At 35.9% G+C, this 12,732-nt stretch overlaps 1 protein-coding gene across 14 annotated transcripts in view; it reads left to right on the forward strand.

The window, feature by feature from the left end:
• The window catches only part of Pdlim5 (PDZ and LIM domain 5), a 215,361-nt gene that overhangs the window by 158,547 nt on the left and 44,082 nt on the right, over positions 1–12,732 (forward strand). For 13 of the 14 annotated variants that reach the window (XM_063247282.1, XM_023566020.2, XM_003472096.5 and 10 more), the window contains one exon: positions 10,676–10,863. In XM_063247282.1, coding sequence (XP_063103352.1) covers positions 10,676–10,863 — 188 coding nt within the window. Of the gene's footprint in view, positions 1–917; positions 1,038–3,060; positions 3,127–3,763; positions 3,896–10,675; positions 10,864–12,732 lie in introns of all 14 variants that reach the window. The other variant, XM_023566022.2, reaches the window with a different exon arrangement.

Below are 12,732 nucleotides of genomic sequence, written 5' to 3' on the forward strand. Positions count from 1 at the left end.
TTCTCTTAAACTGCATACATTTCCTTCAGTACTTTAGTAAAGGTGTGACTACTTCTAAATAAACAAATATAGGTTCTCCTTTCGCATTTCTTCACCTTAGTATTATTTTCCACTTAAAAATCAATACAAAGTGACTTACTCTTCTATTTTTTATCCATATACTTTAAAAGAAAATTATAATTTTGTATTTTTCATGTCTCCTTCCCACATATATTATATGTTGTTATCTTCTTTGAACCTGATACTTTTTTCTCTTTGCTTTACTTGGCAATAATTCTAAAGTTAATTCTGTTATTCTGAAGAAAAAAAGATATAGGTATCAAAAAAACCAAGTGAAATACACTCAGATCATTGCAGTTGCATGTAGTCATGTACTATGTGACTGAATAGAATACTTGGTTTACATAAAAATAAGCAACAGCCACACAATTTCAGAGCTACAGATGCTGCATTCTGACTTGAAAGGGAGTCTCTGGTTTCTTTCTCATCATTCATTTGGGCAGCTGTACCAGAAAGTGCTGGAGTCCTGTTTAGTGAAAATAGTACAGGCAAAGCTGGCTCAAGTTGCATCTGACCTTTCTATATAGGGCATTGGACATCTTAATTTCTTAGAGTCAGAGTTTTCCTAAAGTATTCATAATATGTGTTCTATGAATGAGATTTCCCTGTGTGTATCTTTTATCACATGGAAATAGCCCTGTTAAAGGATTGGTGGGGAGAACAGCTCATATTTTGTGGTGTTTGAGAGTACTAGTTGTGCTTTGAAACTTTTGCAGATATGAAATTTAAAAATAACTACCTGGTGATAGCCTCAGAATTGAATTAGTGTACATTTAAAAGATTGTATAGATGCTGAATGCCTTTTGTACTTTTAATTAATGTTTCCTCTGCCTTGTTTCTTTTACCTCTGAACTTAGGTTTAACAGTTCTCTGGAAGACCTACCTAAGAGTGGACTTCATCCGCCTGCCACTCCTCAAATGTTAAATATTGGTAGTCAGGTAGCCACACTTTCTAAAGTAGCAACAACTTCTTCTAGGTAGGGTTTTTCCTTCTTGGTATGTCTAAATTTCAGTGCTGGTAGTAAACCTAAAAACGAAAACTATTTGACTAAAAAACAAAACATGGTCATCAGTTACAGACCTGACATTAATATGTAGAATGCCTGGTTCTCCACTGCAGAGCACCACTCCTCACTGCTTTTGTATTTTATGGATGCTGAGACTTGGGTTTCTAACTTGTAATGTAGAATTAAGAAATTTATGGCTTTTGCTTATTCACTTTGTGATCTATAAGTCAGCTTACTGAGTTTCTCATAAATCTGATCTTCTGAATTAGACCTTTTATAACTCTTAAGGAGAGAAAAGGTCAAAATATGTTCTCAAGTACCTAAATATATTCTAAATACTTTCAGATAAATGATGCCACTTGTAAAAAATTGCTAGATTCTGCTGATGTAAGCCCTTTTGTATTACTATATTTTATATACAGTATGATGAAAGAAATTCATTAGTTTCCTTTTCTTACTAGGAAAGAATAATTTAGCTGATAATTTTATTTGATGTTTTTATACCTAAATTTATAGTTTTTATTATTTGCTACTGTTTCCTCCTAAATAGTAACCATTTCCTCAGACATGCAGAATTTTAAGAAACTCTAAAGTCAATCACTAGGTAATGTTATTCTTCACCTTAGTACTTGTTGCTCTGCTCTGCTATTGGTAACATCTTTATTTTCTCTCTCTAGCTCCTATTTTTCCTTTTCTAATCATTCACATAGTTGTTAAAACATAACAATATAGTTCAATTTACTGGATAGACATGCACAAAATTATAGAGTTACAATTCTTTACAGTTTTTTGAAAATGATTGACTACTATTTCTGCAATTTTCTGTCCAGTGGTTTGTGCAGCTATATTGTATAGAGCTAGATTTAATAATATGTCATATCCTTCTGACAGGGAGAGAGAACTTATACCCAATCTCAACAGGTTTGACATTTGGGCTCTCACTGTTGCTAAATTTGGCAAATAATTACTTTATGGGAGGTGGTCACTGCTATAAACATCTGAAAAAGTGGACATACCATAGTGATGATCCTCACTAGTAACTTAAACCCATAAATAAAGAAGAGAGACAAATTTCACACAATGTATTTGAGATTATTTTACTTAAAAGAATTGTTAATTGCAGTTTGATGACCAATTTTAAAAGTCTTGTAGTCATACTAGGTGTTTAACCTTTTCTAAAAGACCAAGGGAAAATTACTGTTATTTAATAACATCTCTGAAGGTGGCACTTAATTCCAGCATTTTGAAATCTTTGCAGAGCTATAAGAAAATAGAAATAAGGAACCCTGCAAAGAAGTTAATGTTTTGGTTGTGTTCACTGTAACTACTGTTTATTTTTGCAGAAGTGCCTGCCCTCTCCAAAGAGCTCTGCTCTTAATATTTTAAATAGTTATTTCTTGTTCACATTAATCCATATTGCTGTTTCTAAACAAGCACCCAGTTGTACCTCTTCCTCCTGGAAACACATGTCTCATTAAAAATGTCACATTATTAGTATATATCATCCCTATGGTAACATTCCTGACAGGAATTTTTTGGAAAAATCCACTTACCTTTCTGTTTTTTTTTTTTTTTTAACTTATCTGTGCTTATAAAAATCCAGCTTTATGTATAGACTTAGTTCCTACTTAACTGTTGGCAAATCAGTCTTCAAGTGCATGTTACATGATTTGCATTTAATTTGAAATAAAATTAGAGACCTTCAACAGTCTAGAATGTTTTTATGTAAAACTAAATTTTATGTAGAATCATACATCCAATTTTAACTTCTTAGAAAAGCCACAGTTGTAGTAAATAAATAATTTGAACTAGTACATCTTGGATATTGCATACCTTTAATAATATCTGTTAATGTAAAAAGACTGCTATCTTATATTTATTATGCTTTTTCTTTTGTATTTCTTTCCTTTTTTTTTTCTACTTATCAGTTTAAGCAGCTGATAAGAAATGTGAAAGGTTTTCAAAACTTTTCTATTTTCTCTCCTCCTGCTAGATACAGTGCTGCAGTTCTAAGCAGTGCGGCTGCTATAGTGTCTGCTGCCATTGCTGCAAAAACCAGGTGAACTAAGTGCATGTGTGGTGTCTGTCTGACGTGACCCCAGCACTCACCATCCTACTACCATTCAGAAGAACTGTTTGAAACAGTCACAGCTCCCCCGTGACTCCTTTAATGTACAATAGCTCGTTCTCTAAGCCATAGTGGATCCCACAGTGTGTGTTACTGTTGTTTTTAAAAAGATCATCCTCAGTTTTTCCATTGATAGCATTTGTGTACCTCTCACTGTGTGGATCCATGGCATGTAGTTACTGACTAGGAATGCTGTAATTTTCAGGTTTTGTATTTGAAACAGAATCAAGTACAAATTAAGATTCTATTGACATTGTCCTCTACTCACTGTCTTCCACTAAAAAGGGAAAATTTGTTTTGTAGGGTTATTTTATTATATAACTTATGTAGTCTATATGTTTTGAGTATTTTCTGAAAGATTGCCTTGCCTACCTTTGGTAAAAATCTATTATGTATTATTGAGTAGAATAACAGACTTACAGTCCTTCTCTTCATGCTCTTTCACTGTTTTACCCTCTCCTCCTCTACTCACTCAAAGGAAATATATCATGGACTTCATACTACTGTCTACCACTGGTAGTATGCATTTTTTCTTTTTAACTCAAAACTCTTTCTAAATACTTGCCAGGTTCTGCAGTCCTGAAACATCCCTCTCCCTTCTGGGTGCTCTGTGCATCCACCCTGTGCCCACACCTGTAGTTCTCTCCTATCTGCAGTCCTCCTGGAAATCAGCTGGCTCTGTCCCTGTTAAGAAAGCAAGGTACTGTGGGAATGGATACAGTAGGTGGTGGCTTGCTGTAAGGATACTACTTTCTCTAACACTCATTGCCATAGTAACAGGCCAATGAGTATTCCTAGAGCTGATTTTTAATCCAGTTTCTAGTTAACTATAACTTCAATGAAGTGCTCATGTACAGGCCTATTATTTTGTGTGTTTTTAAAACTATTAACTCACCTTTTAATTCCTTGTGACATTTTTAATTAGCACAGTTGATGTTTGTCATGAGTAGTTCCACCGGTGTTTAAATTATAGTGGAATTCTGCCTAATATTGCATGGACATATCTTAGTGAGATGTATCTTTTGAAACAAGTGAAAAAGCATAATTTGATTTTGATTGGCTACTGTCATATGAGAATTTTGCTTGAAAACTCAACTCAATTTTCACTTTTTTTTTTTTTTTTTTTTTGGTGCCAGGGATCGAACTCATGATCTTGTATTTGCCAAGCAGGAACTTATACCACTGAGCTAAACCCCCAACCAGTTTTCACTTTTTGAGAAATGTTTGTTAGTAAGCTTTCCATCATTGTGAAAGAATACTCAAACAGCTGATAAGGAAGAAAGGTTGAGTTTTTTGTTTCTTTTGTTTTGTGTTGTTGTCACTGTGTTTTTGTGAGACAGTCTTGCTATGTAGTTCAGGCTGGCCTTGAACTCACCATGTAGCGTGGGCTGGCCTCAAACTCAGTGATCCTCTTGCCTCTACCTCCCAAGTGCTGGGGGTACAGGCGTGCGACACCACACCTGGTGGGAAGGTGATTTTGTCACAGAGGTTTCAGTCCACGGTCAGATGGACCTGTGACGAGACAGAACATCATCGTGGGGAGTGTGCAGTGGAGCAGAGCTGCTCACATCACAGGTGACAGGGGAGCAGAGGGGAGGGCCTGGGGCCCAGTAGTCCTCCATGATTCACATACCTGACCTACTTTCTATACTGCTCGATAGATCCTACTGCCTCCCAGTCAGACCATAGGCTGGCACCAGGGCTGGCAGAGACCCTCAGGGGATTATCCCAATCCCCGTGAGGCTGACACAGCAGTGTCAACCTCACAGTTAGAATTTCTCCAACCTCGCGGTTAGGCCAGAACTGTTAGCCACAATGTGGGAAATAAAAACACCCCAAGCATTCATTGATGTATCATCTCAGTGTGTTAACTACATAAAATTACTTATTTTACTTTTTAAAACATTTCATATGAAATCATTTTTGACAGAATATAAAATCAGTGGCCAGAGTATATAACTAGGATTGTCACCAGGAATAGCTTGGTACAGCTGGGCTGGCTGTCACTGCTTGTGTTTTACCCAGTGTTTCAGAGGTTTTCAAGATGTTTGATTTTAACTTTAGGGTTATTTTTACAGGTGGTGTTTAAATGGGAGAGACATCATTAAAAAAACCGTTACCCATAATTATTTTACATTGCAGAATTGTGAGAGTTAAATAAGCGGAAATCTTGCCTTGGCAAGGCGAGGTTTATGCAGAGCTGGATTACAGGCCACACTTCAACACTTTAGGAACCTGGTGGAATGCTACGGGCCAGTGATGGTGAACCTTTGAGAACTTTCAATGATACCAACAACTCGCTGTGGCAGGGGGTGCCATAGGTTAGCCACCAATGCAGTAGATCTCTCCAGAAAAGTGCCTTATGCTCTTACATAGGTCTTCTGTCCAGATGGGTACCTATTCTCACACGTTCAGAACTGGGTATGCAATTAAGGTCTGGGAAGTTATTCATGGACCCATTTCTAAAGCAAGTGTTAGTAGTCATTGTCTTTAGTTTTTATTAATAGCGTTAGGATACAGACAAAACATACTGGATGTTGAGAGAGGAAAACAATTCTTGACAAAGTAGGCTAGTTGGCATTCTGGAAATCAGGAATGTAGGTTGCTAAGAAAACTCTTGTTAATTTAGAGGGTTTCCCAAAAGGGCAATGTATGACACAGTGTCAGAGATGTTTTATCTCCTTGCTTTGTGTGGCCACACCTTTCAAATTATAAGTGTAATATAATACCAAACCTTTTTCCATTATAGTATATTTAGGTCTGTGAGCCATAGTGCAAAAGCTGTCAGGAATTTTGCTTAGGAAAATAGAAAACTTTTATTATAAATGCAGATTCCTGGGAAGAAGGACACTTGTGAATCCCTGTATATCCAGATCCTTTTATAGAGTTCTCATGGAAGAGTTCTTTAAAATATAATGTTCCTTGGAGTTAGGGCCCATCCAGAAATACTCCTTGTCTGCCATTTCAGTGTCTAAATAATACTGTATAACATTGTTGGTAAGACTTTAGCTAGTGACTATTTAGCTTAGACACTGATTATTAAACCTGTGATATACAAATGCCTTTTTCCTTATTTAAACATGTAATTGCTTACTTTTCAAGCAGTTTTCCCTTTGATAATAAACTTAAAATTGACAACTGTTGCCAATCTGTAACTGAACTTTATTTTGTAGTAGGTAACACGGGAGAAGAATGTGAACCCAGAGTAACCAGTTGCTGACACAAATATTAACTCTTGATCCTTTTTCTTTTCCCCTCATTTGTTTAATTTTGAAAAGAATCATGTACTATACTAGTGCATTTTTCTCCATTTTTAGTTTCTAAAACATGAAACAAATTTGACTTGCTTTCATAGTAATTATTTCATTTTAGTCTTCATTTACTTGGCAGACTTGTGAAAATGACCATATTTGATTTTCAGCATCTGTGGTATTAGTAGAAGTTCTTTGTGAATTTGTATTGATTTCCTTATTAGAGTCCCTTAAAAAGAATTTTGTGTAGAAGTTTGGTATACCTTAAGAAACTTTGAGTTTTGAAAAATGTATTTAAATAATGGGCTCAGAAACACCATAACCATCAAAGTAGTCACCATGCTATCTTAACAAATTACATACTAAGTTTAGAGTGTTTTGCTGCTAGTAATTACAGATAATGTTTTATTTCCAAATATAAAATAGTACAACTAATGTCCTTATCAATAGTAGCCAGTAGTTAATCATTAGAAAAAAGAAAGTTAAGATTTTTAGAATCTTAGACATCATATATTTAGTTACATGAATATCTAGATTAATATTCACTCATTACTGCATTAAATATTTTACACAAATAAGGATCTTATTTCCTCAAGAAAATTGAACTGTTGATCAGTCCTGAATTTAAGCATAAAAATGGAACAACTTTCTTGCTTATAACTTAGTTTTATAATTTTTCATAATATGCTTCAAGCACTTTTTATCTAGGAAAGATTGAAACCTTTTGCTTTGCGGGGAACGAATGCATGCAAGCTCTTTGGTAGTTTAGACCTATAACAGTGATAGCGAGCCTATGGCACATGTGTCATGGAGATCTCCAAAAGGTCTGCATCACTGCTCCACAGTGACCCCCAGAGGCTCGTGTGTTCAGGGAAGGGCTTTGCATCCTGGAGGCACCATGCTCTTCAGTTCAGAGTTGAGGTGAGGTTAGGAAGTGGGGCCTGGTTAGAAGAGGAGGGTGCCTGGGCCCATCGGGAAGGAGATTTCTCCCTTCTGACTCTTCCCTTCACTCTCTGCTTTTTGGCTGCCATGAGCTGAGCAGCGTTTCCCCCACCAAGCCCCTCTGCCATCCTGTGTTGCCTAAGCTCATTGACCATGGACTAAATCAGTGAGGCTGAGATGTGGGTGTTGTTGGGTAGTTTATCCCAGTGATGCAGAAATAACTAAAACACCTGTGTTCAAAGGCTACATTCAAAATTAAATTTTTTGGCTTATTATACTTATTGCATGGAATCTAAGAAATACTATGTTACTTAAAACTGAGTTGACAAAGCAAGATTATATCTGGCATTAAGATCATAGGCTCAAACTACCACAGACCACATATAGCAGCAAAATTAAGTGTTTATTTAGTAAAAGCACCTTTCAACTCTGAACTAGATTCAGGACTTAGAAATAATAATACAATCCCTTTCCTTACTTTAAGGACTCTGTGCTGGAAGTTGTGCTGAATACTCTTTAGCATTTAATTTCATTCTTAAACTTATAATAAAAATGAGGAAATTTATCAATTTTAAGTAATGTACCCAAAGTCATAGTAAATTCCCAACGTTAGGTAGTTTACAATGTAGTAGAGGAGATAAGTTACATAAAGAAGTTTCTATTAATAATTTAGAGACAGTTATTACAAGTCAGTGTAAAATTATATTTAATTCTATTAATAAGTGCCACGAGTTAGAAGGAATGGCTCTACTTCTAAAAACTTGAGTAGTTAAATAGTATTTGTTACTTAGGATGGAACACAGTGCAACATGGATATTGTTATTTCTGTAGATCATGAATAGGACTTGAATAGGTACAGAGAGGGAAGGGAAAATATGTAGTATGTAAAGCTTGAAAGACATGCAGTTTTCAAGAGAAAATAGGAGCAGCCAGAATGGAGTTCCTGTGACATAGTGAGAGACAACATGATCAGGCAGGTAGATTATGACTTTTTTCAGAAGGCTTTGAGTACCAAGCTGAAGTGTATCTTAGCTCCCCAGCCTCTTAGTAATTCCATCCATTCTATAGCCTTTCCATCCTTTACCTAGAGTTAATTGAGTATCTTTGGGCGCTTTCATGTAAAGCATTATAAGGAACAGAGTTTTTCCTTTGTACAAGTTTTCCTATTAGGAAGCACCTCCTTTTCCTGCACCAAATCTGTAGATTCAGTGCATTGGTATTAGACACACAGCAGGCAGCCTCCCGAGTGAATCCATGTATCAGGTGTGTGAGGGTTGATCTCATGTGTCTCGAGTTTTTTCGTACCATGGTCCAGTCCTACCATAACCAGACTTTACTGGGCATGGCATTGAATTCCTGTCATCCTGCTTGCTCTCCTTCTAAGTTTATGTCTGGCAACTCTTCTGATTAAGGTTTAATTCCTTTACATTACTAGCAATGAGATGATGATAGTTTTTCTTCATTTTTGTTTCACTTATACCTTGTAATATGGCTTGATTGTAGTTTTCTTCTTACAACTGTGACTATCTAGATTATTAGTTATTTTTAACAGATCATCATAAGGAATTTCATTTTAGAACAAGAATGACTTGTACATAAGTATTTCAGAATTACTTTTTTGTAATGAGCAAAAATATAGGAAAGAAGTCTATTTGAATAAATCAGTTATCCTTTTCATATATTTATATTCTGTGCCTTAGAGTAGGCTAAGTACTTTATACATAATCATCCTATTTAAACTTCATGGAAGTATTACCAACAAACTATTATCCCCATGTAAAATTTAGGTAACCAAGACTTGGAAAAGGAAAATAATTTTGTTAACAGCACTCTTAAAAGGTGCTCGTTTAACAACTATGCAATAACGTTTGAATTGTTTCCATTAATGCTTTTTGTGATAGTTGTTTTCAACATTCCCATTAAGCAAGCAATTTTATACTTTTTATGATTAAAAATTTTTAAAGTATTACACATTTCATTGTATTTTTCAACATCAAACAGGGTTTTGTTTCTCAATAAACTGAACAGAAATAATGAGATGATGACTCTGTTTCACTTGAAAGGACAAGCATAAGAAGCAGTGTTTTATGAAAGTTAAAGCTTTTATAGTTCATTTCTCAAAATTGTTTAGTGTTGAAGTGCCCCAAGACTACCCTCAAGTTTTGTGTTTCCCTAGACTAACCTAAAGGAGTCAGCAAATAATTGCACTCTTGACTAAGATTTACCACAGTGAAAGAATGCAAAGCAGGATTCACAAAGTAAAAAGTTGCGTGGGACCATGCCTAGAAAAAATGAGGCTCAAACTTCGCTCAGGAGTCAGATGGACATGCTAAATCCCTCCAGCAAAGAATTGTGGCAAAGTGCTTTATACCAGAGAAGCTCATTGGAGGCCAAGGACCCAAGTTTGGGGCGGGAGACTTGTTACACGGGCACTCTCTGCCAATTTGTACCTAAATTTCAGACTCTCACAAAGAAAAGTAGTATTCAGTATAAACTATGCTGTCTACAAACAGTTTAGGCACCCCTGAGTCACTCTTATCACATAGAGAACATTTTATATTGCTGCAGGGAACCATTTATCAACTAAATTCCTACATGCCATTCAAGGGTCAATTTCCAAACTGACCTTTGTAAGAAGAGAGAGTCACACACCTACTGTGTTAGTTGTCACCTGAGATTCAAGAGGCACTACGGAAATTATTAGTACTATTGAAAAAATAATTTCTTTATTGTAGCTTTCCAAAGCGTGTGTTAAATCATTTGTGCCACCTCAGATTATTACTTTCTGTTGTTTATACAAATATAAGTAACAAGTGACTTGGTAATGTAGGCCATATGATTTCTAAACCAAACTAGGACAGATAAGACCTCCTGTTAGGCAGGTGACTAGTTGAAAGATTGTGGTAGTGTAGTCCCTACACATTCTGTTAAGTAGAGATATTGTCTTATCTTTATCACCATATGGTGCAGTATCTGGCCTGTAGTCAGTGTTTACATATTACTGAGTGAGTGTGCATGTGAATATAATATTTGATGGGCTGTCAGAGAAACTTAATTCATTTCAGAGATTATCAGGGATTCCCTAATAATTTATTGTTTTAATCCACTTGGCTCTTCTGAAATGTTGAAATTAGTTTATTACTTAAAGTGATGGCTTACATAAGCTTTCAGCATCTTTCATAAGCTTTCTCATCTTTCAAAGAGAATTCCCAAACTGTAGAACAAGTGCTGCCTCTTTTTATTTCCCTTATTTTTTCCTGTTTTAATTTTATTTATTTCCTTTGCAGTAATATTCAGGAGCCTTCCCAACAGTTGGCTTCATCTGCAGCTTTAAGTCGGAGTGGGCTGGGGAGCGTAGAGAGCACCAGCTCCAGCAAACCGGGGGTGACCAGCCTCACTGCAGCTGCCACCTTCAAGCCTGTGGGCGCCACCAGTGCAATCAAGTCTCCCAGCTGGCAGCGGCCAAACCAAGCAGGTACTGCAGAGAAATCGCTTAGTCCTTGCTTTTTTTCACAGAACTGGGTTTTTCACAGAACTTTTTCACAGAACTGGGTTATGGCATATGTGGTAGAAACTCATTCTCCACTGTTTATGGTTTTAAAAGACCATAAAAAATAACTACATCCTTTTTGCTGTTTGAAATCATAAACGTTCTCCTTTTGATACTATTGCTGTTTGATACTCATAATTACACAGTTGCCACAAGAAGCATGATTTGAATTGTAAATTTGGAGTCTTATTTCATAACAAACTATATACTTAGAAGATTATTCCTGGAAATATGACATTTTTATCTTGATGATAAGTACAAAATAATTTATTGCCATCAAACAACTATTGAACAATCTTTTACTTTCTGTTTGCTGAAGAATTGCAAAGCAGAAAGAGAAGTGGTATTAGAAAGAGAATATTTGATGGGATGGAACACCTCTGGTTCAATTAAACCTGAATTCTCATTCACTTCTACAGATAAGAGCTTTCAGTAAAGTCACTTAATCTCTTTGACCCTCAGTTTTCTGATCCACGAAGTGGACTCTAACTCATTTTCAGTTTTACCCAACATGAATAAAGTTTATAACAATGCCGAGTTTCTCTGTTAAGAGAGAGATGAGGATAAACTTCAATGATAACAGTTCTAAACTTACCTTCATTTATTCTCACACTTTAAATGCTGTCTTGACGATTCTCATCCAAGTTCATTTTGCTCCGTAACCACTGAGAATTTGTAGTCCTCGCTCTGCTGAGCTCCATATCCTCAAACCCATTGAACTTGCTGTCTACTGGAGCACCTCAAATACAGTATGTTTGAAAATACCATTTCCTATCTCGGAATGCTGCGAAAGCACATGTAGACTTTAAACCTCATTCCGCATGTTCTAGCAATAGCTAATACCACATTCTCAAATTTCTATCATTGGAGCCATTGTCTGAGTTCAATTCCCTATTGTAGTATTCTCTATACAGTTTTTCATGGTGGCGTGTTACATGTTGCTCATTTTACAAAGAAGCCAAAAGTGACTCTTTGGCATCCAAGTTATCCCTCAGTAGTCACATAAAATTGCTGCCAAGACTCCCTGAAGAGATTGAAATCTGCAAATCTCAAGTCCTTTATTTAAAAACATTTAGTATTTGCATATAACTCACACATAGCTCCCTACATATTTTAAATCATCTCTGGTTTACTTATTATACCTGATACAGTGTAAATGCTATGTAAATAGTCGTTACACTTGTATTGTTTAGGGAAAGGTGATAAGAAAAAAGTCCACACATGTTCACTACAGACAGTTTTGTTTTCCCTGATATTTTCAATTTGCTGTTAGTTGCTTCCCTGGTTTGAAAACTGCAGATATAAAGGCCTGGCTGTGTTTGTGTTGTAGGAAAAAGATGATAGCCTATTGCATATCATCTGGACTGTTCTAAAGGAAAGACTGTTTCATTACATTTAAAAGTTTAAAATGTTCAGACTAATGTCATTAACTTCTGAAATTCCTAGACTACTGACTTCTTTCTCTTGAGGGAAATTGCTAGCAATACTCAGCCATGCTGAGTTATTTCCATCTACCAAAGCCTTCGTGCATCCATTTAGTACAGAAAGTAACCTTCAGAAAAATTCCTTTAATGTGGTATTTGGAAGCTAACAATGTTTTGTAAAATAGCAAGGAAAAGACTACATTTCTGAGGTTTAAATGTAAAAAAAGGCAAAAGCTGTATGTGTAGCAGAAGACAAAAGTGTGTGTACTTCTTCAGGAAATTCAGAAGTTTATGACCAAGGAAACCTCTCTGCTCGTTAAATAGAAGAGAGAATTCCAGTTGGTTCTACATTCCTGGAGAATGCAGTCCA

This window comes from Cavia porcellus, unplaced genomic scaffold (genome assembly GCF_034190915.1).
Source record: "Cavia porcellus strain 051 isolate PalLab524CR breed Dunkin Hartley unplaced genomic scaffold, mCavPor4.1 scaffold_4, whole genome shotgun sequence".
Classification (NCBI taxonomy): domain Eukaryota; kingdom Metazoa; phylum Chordata; class Mammalia; order Rodentia; family Caviidae; genus Cavia; species Cavia porcellus.